General features: G+C 46.3%; 1 protein-coding gene across 1 annotated transcript in view; it reads left to right on the forward strand.

Annotated features, from left to right (window-relative positions):
- EPHA10 (EPH receptor A10) overlaps window positions 1-14,559 on the forward strand; it is a 41,600-nt gene that overhangs the window by 16,389 nt on the left and 10,652 nt on the right. Inside the window, exons 6-7 of the mRNA XM_049774662.1 lie at window positions 10,422-10,555; window positions 13,217-13,388. Coding sequence (XP_049630619.1) covers window positions 10,422-10,555; window positions 13,217-13,388 — 306 coding nt within the window. The remainder of the gene's footprint in view (window positions 1-10,421; window positions 10,556-13,216; window positions 13,389-14,559) is intronic.

The following is a 14,559-nucleotide window of genomic DNA, read 5'->3' on the forward strand; positions in this document are numbered from 1 at the left end:
TCAGGGCTTACTCCTGGCTCTGTGCTCAGGAATCACTCCTGTTGGTCCTCAGGGAATCATATGTGGTTCTGGGGTTCAAACCTATGTCAGCAGCATGCAAAACAAGTGCCTCTCCCTCTGTGCTATCTCTCTGGCCCACAGTTAATCTTTAGCCTTGCACATTATTGGGGAGGGACACACCCAGCGGTGCTCAGGAGTTACTCCTGGCTCTGCACTCAAAAATCACTCCTGGAGGGTTTAGGGGACCATATGGGATGCCCCAGATGGAACCTGGGTCAGCTGCATGCAAGGCAAATGTTCTACCTGCTGTGCCCTGGAAAAAAATTTCTATAAGAGCTTTGCTTAGAACTTCTGATAGCTTCATCTAGTATCTCTCTTAAGAATCTCTATAAGCCTTAGGTTGTACATCCATGTCATCCGTATTTTGATTTTCAAATCTTGTCACTTCCTTTATCCCTTTTAGGTCTTAATCCATTTCCTCTATATTTGAGAGATCTTTCAACTTGGCTTGCTGGAACAACAATTCTGTTTTTTTGCTATCTCTATTGTGCTTTAGCATTTGATGTGACACTTCTATTTTTATAAAGTTTAGTATAAAAAATAAAAAACAGAGGCCAGAGTGATAGCACAGCAGTGAGCGTTTGCCTTGCACGCAGCTGACCCAGGACGAACCTGGGTTCTATCCCTGGTGTCCCATATAGTCCCCCAAGCCAGGATAACCCCTGAATGTCACCAAGTATGGCCCCAAAACAAAAAATAAAATAAAAAGAAAGAAAAAGATAAAATACCCGCAATCCCATTACTCGTAGATAATTTCTTTTTTTGTGTTTTTTTGGGTCATACCCGGCAGTGCTCAGGGGTTATTCCTGGCTCCAGGCTCAGAAATTGCTCCTGGCAGGCACGGGGGACCATATGGGATGCCGGGGTTCAAACTGATGACAATCTGCATGAAAGGTAAACGCCTTACCTCCATGCTATCTCTCCGGCCCCTCATAGATAAATATTATCAAGATCTTAGAGTATATATTTTCTTCCTCTTCTCCATATTTCTATCTAGAACTATAAAAATCCCTTTTGTAGGTGTCAGAGTGGGTAGGACTCTTGCCTTGCATATGGGGGACCTAGGTTTGATCACTAGCACTCCATTGTTGGGTTGAGGATGTTGCAATGGTGAATCTGTCTGTGGCATGATAGTAAGTGATACTTAGGGCTTTTTGTATCCAGGACCTCACATATATGCTCCATAAGGCATGTGCTCCATTGCCAGTATCAATAACTCTGGTCCAGTATAGATGAATTTAGGAAGCGTTATGGAAATATTCTTGCTTCTATTTTATCAATGAAAATACTAGCTTCTATGAAATGGGTGCTCTCTGGCACTGTGAAATATCGCTTTCTACATTTATTCACTTAAATAGAAAGACACATATCTTTCCTTTTTGTCCACAACCATCTATGCTCAGGGTTTACTCCTGGCTCTTCACTCAAGGATCACTCTTGAGGGTCAGGGCTCAGGGGGTATTGGGTTTGAATTGAATCCCAACAGGCTGTATTTAAGGCAAACACTCTACCTGTTATCTGCTTGCTTGCTATCTCTGTGGCCCCCATGGAAGGATAAATCTCTTATAAATGATGAGTCTGAGGTTTGAGTGGCCAACTGCATTATCCCAAGTCTCCAACTGTCTTTGAATTCAGGCCTATCTACAGCCAACATCCTGTAATTTTTTTTTTTTTTTTGTGTGTGTGGTTTTTGGGTCACACCTGGCAGTGCTCAGGGGTTATTCCTGGCTCCAGGCTCAGAAATTGCTCCTGGAAGGCACGGGGGACCATATGGGACGCCGGGATTTGAACTGATGACCTCCTGCATGAAAGGCAAACACATGCTATCTCTCCGGCCCCACATCCTGTGATTTTTAGTCCCTTGACCTTATGATGCGTTTACTATGTTGTTTGTTTTTTGTGCCACACCTGCTGGTACCAGAGATCTACTTCCAGCTTGAAGTTCATGGCTCACCCCCAGGAGTGCTGAGGGACCATGTTGTGCTAGTAATTGAACCTGGCCCTTATGCATGCAAAGCATGTGCTTAGGCTGCTGAGTTATCTCTCCAGACCAATTACTAATGGATTTTCCAATGTGAACACTTTGCACTTTTTTTTAATGGAGATTTATTTTTTTAATATTTTGCTCTGTGGGAGATGAAGTCCAAGGCCTCATACCAGTGCTTTTTCACTGAGTCCCATCCCTAGTCTTCAGTCAGTGCTCTTTGCATTCCTAGGTTATATTGTCATGAATGACCTTTGAACTCCTGAACTGAGTCCACAGGAGGTGGTTGTGAGCAGGTATCCAGTCATGTCTGCTGTGCTCTTTGCCCCCTTAAATGCAATCTCATCTTTAATATCTCTCGGGTTGAGTTGTGAGCTGACTTCTTGGGATCCATCAGACTCTCCTCTTCTCCTCTAGCAGATTAGTGTGGGCTGAAACAAGCCTTTGTCTACTTTGTCTAGTCACTCTATATTCTGCTGTGTGATGCTTTTGACAAAGCAGCCCTCAGAAACCTCAGGGGCCCCATTAATAATTCCAGGCCTGCTGGTTTGTTTGTTCAGCACCAAGGCTGAAGGATGTGATGCTGCTTGGGCCCTGAGTTGCCGGGATACCCAGGCCACCTCGTGGTGCTGGAAGCAGGGGGGTGGGTTGTTGGTTCATGACTGTACCTGGAGATACTTAGGAGACCATCTGGTGTTAAGAGTTGAATCAGTAGGGGCCGGTGAGGTGGTACTAGAGATAAGGTGTTTGCCTTGTAAGCGCTAGCCAAGGAAGGACCACGATTGGATCTCCCGGCATCCCATATGGTCCCCCCAAGCCAGGGGCAATTTCTGAGTGCTTAGCCAGGAGTAACCCCTGAGCATCAAACGAGTGTGGCCCAAACCCCCCCCCCAAAAAAAAAGAGTTGAATCAGTGGAGCTGATAGTGGAGAGATAGCACAGTGGTAGGGCATTTGCCTTGCAAGCAGCCGAACCAGGACTGACGGTGGTTCGAATCCTAGCATCCCATATGGTCCCCTGAGCCTGCCAGGAGCGATTTCTGAGCATAGAGCCAGGAGTAACCCCTGAGCACAGCTGGGTGTAGACCCCCCCCCCAAAAAAAAAGAGTTGAATCAGTCATGATCAGGTGCTTTCCAGGCATGCACTCTAACCACTATACTGTGGGGCTCCCTGAACCATGAATGAAGATGAAAAAAAAAAAAGATATTTCTAGCCCTTTCTCTGCACACACAGAAAGGTGGACCGCCCAGCTACCAGCTGTGTGCCCCCTTTTATGCCTTGTCTTTCCCAGGAGTTGCACCTGCATGTGAAATTCAGTAGAGAGGCATTTCAGGAAAAAGGAGGGCTGCTTTTTCTTTTGGAGGAAGGGTAGGAGGGTGGCCCACACCCAGCGATGCTCAGGGCTCACTCCTGGCTCTGTACTCAGGGATCACCCCTGGTCATGCTTGGGGGACCAAATAGAATTCAGGGGGTCAATCCCAGCCAGCTGCTTGCCAGGCATGTGCTTTCCTTGTCCTGTCTTTCCAGCCCCAGGCAAGGACACTTTTCCTCAGAAGCGGTGGTCGGTAGCAGTAGCGTGAAGCCTGAGTATTATTCACTTGACAAAGACTTTGCTCTTTTTATTTTTAAAGGGTCAGCAGTAGAGGAAGGATAAAGGGTCTTTCAAGTTATTTTTAGGATAGGAGGCAAATCCACGCGGTGGGCAGCAGAGCCTGGGGGGTCGTCTACAATGGCACTTTTCAATCCATTCCCACTGGCCTCGTCATAGGCAGAAAGAGCTGTTCCAGCCCTCCCCTGCTCTATGCTGACTGGCGGGACAGTGAGGTTTTGAAGCTTCAGCTCTTCTCCTCATCTTTTTGCTTTTATTGGCGGCTGCTGGCTGGATTGCCACTTCAAATACACTCTGCAAAGAGTGAGCGTCCTGTTTTCACTTCCTGGATCTATTGTCTTCTGAGACCAACTTCTCCCTGGAAATCTTCATATTGTCACAGCCATGGACACTTTGAATCATTCTCTGGCCTCTTAACCTCTGACATCACCAACAGCTGCCTCCTCTGGTTGGTTCTGAGCCTGTGAACTTGGGTCATCCTGCTGAGCCCTTCACCCAGGCGCTACACTACGAGCCTATATGGCATGTCATTGTTGTTTCCATTTTACACAAGAGCATCTCAAGACTCCTGCTTATCAATCAATAGCTAATGACTATTGTCTTATTGTAATAACAACTTAATAACAGTGTCAGGAGGATACCTCCTCATCCTCTCTTGCCCCTCACCCTAGTTCTGGGGACTGAACCTCATACAAAAGTGCCAGGCCTGTGCTCTATCACTTACACTGTCCTCCCCATCTGAAAAGGGTGCCTTCTTAAAAATTCTCTTCCCCTGGGGCCGGAGAGATAGCACGGAGGTAAGGCGTTTGCCTTTTATGCTGAAAGATGGTGGTTTAAATCCCGGCACCCCATATGGTCCCCTGTGCCTGCCAGGGGCGATTTCTGAGTGTAGAGCCAGGAGTAACCCCTGAGTGCGGCTGGGTGTGACCCCCCCCCCCCCAAAAAAAAAAAAACCAAAAAACAACAAACAAAAAAATTCTCTTCCCCTGCTCTGAGACCTTTTTTGTTCCTCTCCTTACTTGAATCCTCATTTTCAAGCCTCCTCTGTCTCTTAAATGTTGCTGTTTCTTCTGCTTGTGTCCTTGAGGTTTTTTTTTGGGGGGGGCCACACCCGTTTGACGCTCAGGGGTTACTCCTGGCTATGCGCTCAGAAATCGCCTCTGGCTCGGGGGGACCATATGGGACGCCGGGGGATGGAATCGCTGTCTGTCCTATGCTAGCGCTTGCAAAGCAGACACCTTACCTCTAGTGCCACCTTCCCGGTCCCAGTCCTTGAGCTTTTGTTAGTTTGTTTGTTTTGTTTGTTTTTTTGTCCCACACCCAGTGGTGCTCAGGGCTAACTCCTGGTTAAGTGCTCAGAAATCACTTTTGGTGTGATTCAGGAGACCATAAGTAGTGCTGGGGACTGAAGCCAAATTGGACATATGCAAGGCAAGTGCCCTGCCCATTATACTACCTCTCAGGCCCCAAGTTTTCTATAGCTTTTTCTCCTCAGTTTCTGTACTTTTTGTACTTTTTTTTTTTAACATCTGCTGGCTGGTCTCCCACCAAGACAGCCCTTGATATCTCAAGAACCATTTATCTAGCTGCCTTTGAGCATCTTCTTTTGGCAATCCTGTTCTCAGTATACCGAGAGCTAAGTCATGATCTTTCTTCTAGCAACCTGGTTTGCCCTGCCTTCGTGGAAACATTATTACCTCCTTTTTTTTCTTTTTAGGCTGCTATTCATCCAACATTTTATAGTTGAGTGATCCTTAGCCTTCTTGGAATCACTAAGCTTAACAAGAAATGATTAAATTTGAATCACATCCCACAGAGAGAGATGACTTAATTGCTTTAATGTAATTCCTGGACATCAATATTTTTTCTTGTGGATAAAACATTAAAATTATCATCTTAAAGCCACATTTGTGTGTTTGAGTGCACTGCTGTTGCTACAGATATAATATAACAGATCTCTAGAACTTTCTCCCCATACAAAAGACCTTATTGTTTTGTTTTGTTTTCCTCTTGCTTGTCTTTTTTGTTTTGTTTTGTTTTGTTTTGTTTTTTTAGGGGGAATCATACTTGGAAACCCTCAGAGTTACTCCTGGCTCTGCACTCAGAAATCATCCCTGGCAGGCTTGGGGGAACCATATGGGATGCCAGTAATAGAACTCTGGTCTGTCCTGAATCTGCTGCATGCAAGGCAAATGCCCTTCTGCTGTGCTACATTTCTGGCCCCTTTGTTTTCTTCTTGATTATATATGGGTGGCACCCTGTTCAAATCCAGGGTCTCACAGATGTGAGTCACATCCCAGCCCAGAAAACTCCAGACCTGTACTCACTGAACAAGAATTTTCTCATTCCCCACAAATTCTGTCAGCCACTCGTTGCTTCTATAGCTAATGCTGGATTCCTCTGGAGTCTCAGAGAAGCAAAATGCTGTCGAATTTTACTCCTTGTGTTGGGCTTATTTTACCAGCACAATGTCTTGAAAGTTCATCCACATATGAAGCATATGCTATGGTTCCTTTTTCTAAAAAAAAAAAAAAAGAGCATTTGCCATGGTTCCTTTTTCTAAACAAAAAAAGGGGGGCTGAAAATTATTTTGTAGTAAGCCTATTCCACCTTTTCTTTGTTCCCAGCTTTATTGAAACATAATAGCATAATAATATTATTTTGGTCATACCCAGTAATGCTCAGAGATTACTCCTGACTTTGTGCTCAGCAATCACTCCTGTCGGCCCAGAAGTTCAGATATGGTACCAGGTATCAAACCTAGATTAGCCACATGCAAAGTCACAAGTACCCAGCTCACTGTACTCTAGCTACTGTATATAATATATAGATATTTAAATTTTTATTTATTTATTTATTTTTAATAATATTTTATTTAAACACCTTAGTTACAAACATGATTGTGGTTGGGTTTCAGTCATATAAATTTTTTTTTATTGAATCGCTGTGAGGTACACAGATAAAAAGTTGTTGATGGTAGAGTTTTAGTCATACAATGTTTAACATTCATCCCTTTATCAGTGCATATTTTCTGCTACTAATGTCCCCCATTTCCCCTCCCACTCCCCTCACCCCAGCCTGCTTCTACAGCAAACATTATTCTCTCTCTTCCCACCTTCTTTCCTTTTAACTACTATAGTTTTCAATACTGTTACTAAAAGGATTTCATACATATCATTTTATCTTTTTCAACACCCAGTTTTTGTCCAGAGTGATATATATATATATATTTTGTTTGTTTGTTTGTTTGTTTGTTTTTGGGCCACACCCAGCGTTGCTCAGGGGTTACTCCTGGCTGTCTGCTCAGAAATACCTCCTGGCAGGCACGGGAGACCATATTGGACAACGGGATTCAAACCAACCACTTTTGGTCCTGGATCGGCTGCTTGCAAGGCAAATGCCGCTGTGCTATCTCTCCGGGCCCAAGAGAGTGATAATTTTCAACTATTATTGTCATAATGATCTGTTCTCTGTCCTAACTGCACTCTGCCTACCCTTTATGGACCAGTCTACTTGGTCCTTATTTCTATTGTCCTAGCATATAATATTGTTATAGATGCCTATATGATGACTCACAGTATACATATTATGAAATTATTATCCGGTAAGGTGAGTAGTGTTAGGGCTGGGAAGATGGTCCAAATGGCTGGAATGCAGGTTTTGCAAGTGGGAGAGATATTGGTGCTTGGTCCCTTGGAATTGCATGATCCCCTGAGCACCACTAGGAGTGACCCTGAGAGCAATGAATGAATAGTCCCTGATCATTACTAGGTGTAGTCCCCAAAGAAGCAAAAGATTAGTAGCCTTTGTGTGTGGATGGGGCATTTAAGATCTTCTCTTGAAGAAACTCTCTATTATTTTGGAGTTTGAGATAGTTGGCTATGTCAGTAGCCTTTCTCTGGTTCTATGCTTCAGAATGACCCCTGGTATGCTTAGGGGTCATTATAGTAATGGAGATTGAACTTGGTTGGCTGCATGCCAGACAAGCTCCTTATCCCCTGAACTCTTTCTCCAGCTCCCTAAGAAAAATTCAGGTAGGGGCCAGAGTGATAGTACAGTGGTAAGGTGTTTGCCTTGCACACGGCCTTCCTGGGATGGACCTAGGTTTGATCCAATATCCCATATGGCCCTGAAAGCCTGCCAGAAGCAATTTCTGAGTGCAGAGGCAGGAGTAACCTCTGAGCACTGCCTAGTATGCCCCCCAAAAGAGAGAGGGAGAAAGAGAGAGAAGTAAATTCAAATAATCAATATATTGTTCTTGGGGCCAAAGAGATAGTACATCGAGTAGGATTTTGCCTTATGCTCAGTAGACCTAGTAGAAACTAGTAGACTAAATTCAATCCCATATCCTTGATTCCTGAAGCACAGAGCCAGAACTGATTTCTAAACCCTGCTGAGTGTGGCCCCAAATCAAAAATAAAATAGAAAAGAGTAAAACAAACAAACAAACCAGTATACTATTGCTAACTCTAGTCACTCTGCTGGGTATTAACCCTAGACTTACTCATCTGGTAAATGGTAATTGCACCTGTTGCGTGACATCCCTTCATTTCTCCCACCTCTACCTTCTGGCAACTGTCAGACTGCTGACAGTTTCTGAGTTAAGCCTTTTTTGAATTCTACATATAAGTGAGATCATACGGTATTTGCCTTTCACTGTCTGGCTTATTTCACTTTGCATAAAGCTTTCCAGCTTTGTCCATGCTGTCTTAGTAGGATTTCCTTCTCTCTTGTGGCTGGATCTCACTGTTCTATTACATATCAGATATTCTGTAGCCGCTCATTCATCCTTGGGCATGTTGGGTGCATCCACCTCCTGGCTACTGTGAACAATTCCACAGAACAAGGGAGTGAAAATTTCTTTTTCAGAGAGTGACTTCATTTTTGAGTAGAAATTTAGAAGTGGAATCACTAGATCATATGGCAGTGGCAATCCAATGACTTCTCTCTCTCTCTCTCTCTCTCTCGTTTGTTTTTTTGGGCCACACTGTCAGTGCTCAGTGTTTACTCGTGGGTCTATGTTCAAGGATCATTCTTGACAATGCTTGGGGCTGTATGGGGTGCTGGGGATAAAACCCAGGTCAGCTGCATGTACGACAAATGCCCTACCATCTATACTATCTCTTTGGCCCCAAAACAAAAATTTTTTTAGGGTCACACCCGGCAGTGCTCAGGGGTTATTCCTGGCTCCAGGCTCAGAAATTGCTCCTGGCAGGCACAGGGGACCATATGGGGCGCCGGGATTCAAACCAATGACCTCCTGCATGAAAGGCAAACGCCTTACCTCCATGCTATCTCTCTGGCCCCAAATGTTTTTAGGAGATTACATTCAATGGTGCTCAGGGCTTACTCCTGGCAGGTTCAAGGGACCATATGGGGTTCTGGGAATTGAATCTGAGTCAACCATGTACAAGGCAAATGCCCCACCAGCTCTATAATTGCTCCAGACCAATCATCATGAAGTTTTACCCCTACTTTTATTCTAAGATTGTTGAAGTTTCAGATCTTATATTTAGGCCTATCATACATTTTGAATTGTTTTGTTTTGCTTGTTTGTTTTTTGCAATACCTAGCAGTGCTCAGGGCTTACTCCTGGCTCTGTACTCAAGGATAACTCATGGTGGTGCTTGTGGGGCACCATTTGTTTAGCCATGTATAAAGCAAGCACCTTATTTGAGGTACTATCTCTTTAGTCCCTTGAATTAATTTCTGTACTGTATTTTTTTGTTTGTTTGTTTGTTTGAGTCACATCTGGTGGTGCTCAGGGGTTACTCCTGGTCTACCCTCAGGAATTACTCTTGGTGATGCTTGGTGGACTATATGGATACCAAGAATTGAACCCAGGCCTTCTGTGTGCAGGGTAAATGCTCTCTACCCATTGTATTATGGCTTTGTTCCCATTTTGTTGTACTTCTTTTATGATGTAGAATAGAGTTTTACTTTATTCTGTGGATATATATGAGATCCAATTTTCCCAGCACCAGTTGTTGAAGAGACTATTCTTGTAAGTTCTATTTTTTGCAGTGTTTTTGAGTTAATTCATGTCTCATTTTTGTCTGTTTATTTTGTACCTGAAGTTTTGCTATATTTTTTAGTTCTAATTCTGTGTGTGTGTGTGTGTGTGTGTGAGAGAGAGAGAGAGAGAGAGAGAGAGAGAGAGAGAGAGAGAGAGAGAGTTTTAGTTTTCTGCATATAAGAATATGCCATCTGTGGAATGAGAATTTTACTTCTTTTCATTTTATGAGTGTTTTTCTTTTTTCTGACTGCTTTAGCTGGTACCATGTTTCTAGAAGCATCCAGAGAGGCCACCCTTGACTTGCTTCTTATCTTTGAGGGAAAGCTGTCAGCCTCACACTCTTGAGTTAGGTATTAGCTGTGGTCTTTTCTTATATGGCCTTTATAATGTTGAGGTCATTCTCCTTTGTGGGCATTTTCCCTCTCAACTATTGACTGGAATAGTTACAATAATGCTCTTCCTGACTCTTGGCTCACTCTAGAAACCACAGGAAGGGTGAAAAAAGAAAGGGGAATGAGAATCCACCCCAAGAGGAAAGAAGCTGGTGGGTGGGAGCTGCTCCAAGGGGGCCTCTCCCCAGCCTTGAAAGTGAGAGGGGCACAAACTCTCCCCCTCAGGAGTCCCTTGTCCTGTCTACAGCCCCTGCCCCTCAGTAGCCCTGCCTGGGCCCCTGTCCTTTGTGGGCATGCTGCAAAGCATGGTCCTGAACCCCCCTCCCAGTAGAGCTGACGCCAGAACCCCATTTCCTTTCAGCACACTGGGAGGATGGTGAGATCCGAAGGGACCGAGTGGAACCCCAGACTGTGTCCCTGTCCTGGCGGGAGCCGGTTCCTGCTGGATCCGTGGGGACCAATGGCACCGAATATGAGATCCGATACTATGAAAAGGTGAGTGGGGTCTGGGAGGCAGCTGGGGGTACATTGTGGACTGTGGGCTGCCCCTTGCTCCAGCATCCACTTCTTCTTCTTCATACCCTTCCTGCTAAAGTCCAGACTTCCCAGACTTATTTCCTGGTGGCCTCCAGGTTTGCACCCCCACCCCTGCGTGCCTTTTCTCTCCGCACCAGGACACCACTGCTCTGGCTCTGCTCTTTCCCATCCCCCCACCCTCATCACTCAGCTCCTGCAGAGCCTTGCCAGGGGGCTTTATTCTGCAGCTTAGCTGGTTTTTTTGTGGCTCAGTGCATATAATGGGCAGACAAAGGGCAGAACCCTTTTAAAGAGAAATAGTTTTGATTTTTTCCTGAAAGCTGTATGCCCGTTGGCTAGGTGGGGTGGATGCTGGTAGAAGCTTCCCATCCACTTTCCAGAACAAAGAACATACCAACTGCCACAGTTTTACTTCAGTCTAAAGAGTATCATTCACAAGTAATCATACAAAATATAGTCTTGGAGATGCCTTACAGCCAAATTCTCTCCTCAGATCATTTTGTTACTTCTAACTTGCCCTCTGGACTCTGTTGTCTGTTTATGGCTGGAGTTGAGCCACTTCAGCTGTACAAAAGGTTGTTTTAATTTTTTTTTCCTCAGCTCATTCTCTCTTACCTTCATAGGTTGATTGTCTGGTATCTGATGTGTTTTTCCTGGCCAAGGGGCTTTGCACCCATTCAAGCAAAATCTTACTCTGGGTTTCGGCACTTCACTCTCCTCAGTATCTCCAGGGCCTCCCTTGATAATCACAGTCTTGCGCTTCAGCGGAACTGGAAACTGGAGGCAGGGGAGGCTGAACTGAAAGGAAAAACTCCCAAGTCCCTGCTGGGTGTGTGACCTGAGCACCACTGGCTGAGGTGGAGGAAGGCAGGATTGGGGCCAGACAGTGAGCCTGGGTGTGCTCATGTGTCACTCAGGCCAGGGACCTGCGGAGGTGGGGAGGTGTCCAGCAAGTGGAAGTGCAGATCTGAAGCTCCAGGGAGAGGCACATATTGGAGAATGAAAACTCCATGGAGCTTTCAGCACTGAACCGGTGGCTGAAGCCAGGGGACCAGATGGGGAGGTAAGAGAAATGAGCAGCCAGCACAGATCTCTGAAGATCATGAATGTTTAGGAGATAGCGCAGTGGATCTGGGAAAGTGTTCTGCAGGCGAGAGTTGCTTAGAGGGTCTCACTAAGTGGATGCTTGGGGATCCAGCACATTGACAGTTCCAAAGCTGAGCCAGCTGGCTATTTTGCAAGCTCTTAGAGAACGAACATCTGGAAACAAAAACCTTTGAAAAGAGAAGTTAGTACAAAGGGGATGGGACACAATGTCCAACATATCACAAGCCACACTACTCGTGCTGATGCTTATCTGTGCACTGCTCCAGCTTCCTCTGCTGAAGGGCTTTCTCCAGCCATCACTGAAGCTGCATTTGGCTAACATCCTCCTCCTCTCTACCTACCCTCTACACCCATCTCCAAGTTTCCCAGTCATTGCCACACTGTCTCTCCACGGGCTCTTCAAACATCTGGAAAGGAGATTCTGTTTGATCTGACTTGGCTCAGACCCCTGAATACCAGGACCATAGGCTGGCTATTAGGGATTGACAAATGTGGCAGGAACAGTAAAGGGTCTTTAGGGAGAAGAAGCAAAGAGAAGGTCACACCCTTCTCAGACATACCTGACAGGAGTAGCACAATGTTCAACATTGGAGCAGGGGTCCTCAAACTTTTTAAACAGGGGGCCAGTTCACTGTCCTTCAGACTGTTGGAGGGCCAGATTATAGTAAAAACAAAAATTATGAACAAATTTCTATGCGCACTGCATATATCTTATTTAGAAGTGAAGAAACAAAATGGGAATAAATACAATATGTGGCCGACGGGCCATAGTTTGAAGACCCCTGGCCTGGAGGAACTTAGAACCTTGGGTCTTTCTGACCAAGCATGGAGGCTGGAAAGGAGTCAGGCCTCTGAAGGGCCTTGCATGGTACTGAGACCAGTAGGCCCTCTGCAGCCCTGCTGCCCTTCTTGGTCATTAGGGCTGGGCAGCCTTTATCTGATTCTTTTTTTTGTTTTGTTTTTTGGGTCACACCCAGCTGTGCTCAGGGGTTACTCCTGGCTCTACGCTCAGAAATCGCTCCTGGCAGGCTTGGGGGGACCATATGGGATGCCGGGATTCAAACCACAGTCATTCTACATTCAAGGCAAACACTGTACCTCCATGCTATTTCTCCGGCCCCCAACCCCTGGTTTTTTTCTTAACTGTGAAACAAGACAACTAAAAGAAAAAAGACCTGCTGACCTCTCCTGGGCAGAATGGTAGTGTCAATCAGGTAAAGAGGGGAATGGACTGCTCAGTGTTCACAGTCTCACTCACTGACACTCCTGCCAGTTTCAGACCTAGCTCTGCCCTTGGATATCTGCCCCGCATGTCCCAGAAGGAGGCTCTAGCACCTTCCCTAAAGTTTCCCTATACACAGAGGTGGGGCTGCTTCTACTGTGGTGCTGGACATCAAGGTTTGGAAGCTCAGCCCTCGTGTTTCCACTCCCCATCCCTCTACCCTCTTTGTTTTTCTCCCCCATGTCCTACTGGAGTATGGGTTCAGGTCTCACCCCATGGTCTCTCCACAGGGTCAGAGCGAGCAGACCTACTCCACGGTGAAAACAGGCGCACCAGCAGTCACTGTTACCAACCTGAAGCCGGCCACCCGCTACGTCTTTCACATCCGGGCAGCTTCCCCAGGGCCCTCGTGGGAGACACAGAGTTTCAACCCCAGCATTGAAGTGCAGACCCCTGGGGAGGGTAAGCCATGTGTGGGATAGGGAAAGGGAGAAGGACCCACATTGAGAGCCTTGGCAGCAGGTAGGGGGTCCTTATGCTGAAGGAAGCTGTGAAAGCAGCTAGTCAAGGCTAGGCCATGAGTGGACTTGGGAGCCACCCGCTGATTCCTCTTCCCTGATGTGAGTCTGAGTGGGAGCTGTCCTGGAGGAGCTCAGAAAGGAGGCTTTACTGTATACCCTAACCCCTGCCCCTCTGCCTTGTTTCTCTGGCTGGCCTCTACACCAGACCCTCAGGCTACCTTTCAGAATTCTGCCTCAGTTCTGACCACCAAACTCAGGTTCCCATTCTGCAGCTTGCCAGTCTGAGAAGGGGCTAACCATGGGCTTACATGCATGTTCCCAGCGGGCCTGAGAGTCAAGTGGCCTCTTGGAAAATTTAGGGACACACAGGGGGTGACTCTGCAATAACCAACAAAGGAAAACTCGAATTGTACTGTCTCAGCGTGTGAATTATGTGGGATGTGAATTAGTTCTGATAAAGCTATTATTCCAACCAAGCAAAACCCTGAATGTTAGCTATCCTGATCCGAAAATGGCTTCTTCACCCTGTGCCGTCTCCTCCTCCTCCTATCCCTTCCCTCCTGGCTTTCCCCCTCCTACCAAACTCCCCAGCATTTTTCCTGAAGAGCCTTCAGCGTTCCCTTTTGTTGCCTTGCCTGCTGCTAACCCAGCCTCGAGCTCTCACCTCTATCTACCCCAGCAGCTCAGGAAAGTCTTTTCCTGGACAAAGGCCGCTCCCCCTAAGAGGCATTCTGGCACCAGCTGTCAAGTTAATCATTCTTTCCAACCTGCTACACGGGTCTAATCCAAGATAGGAAATGCTCTGAGCCCGAGGGGAGGCAAAGCTGAAATGCTGAGGGAGTGGATTCTGGGAATGAGGGCTACTTCTTGCTTGAATGCCCGCCTGCACCAGGCCTGGCGGTGCTGCCGAGGCGAGATTAGAGCACTTTCCTGAGAAAGGGCTGGGAAGGTATTATGGACCGAAGTGCCATCTGAAAAAAAGGCTCATCGGGTTTGACTGGAGAGAAGAGTGGGGGCTGTGAGGGCAGTGAGCCACCTCCTTACTGGGGGCTTCTTGGTGGAATTGCTCCACTCTCTGCTCCTCAGCCTCCCTGAGGGGGTGGCCTAGTTGA

Source organism: Suncus etruscus, chromosome 6 (genome assembly GCF_024139225.1).
Source record: "Suncus etruscus isolate mSunEtr1 chromosome 6, mSunEtr1.pri.cur, whole genome shotgun sequence".
In the NCBI taxonomy this organism is placed as follows: domain Eukaryota; kingdom Metazoa; phylum Chordata; class Mammalia; order Eulipotyphla; family Soricidae; genus Suncus; species Suncus etruscus.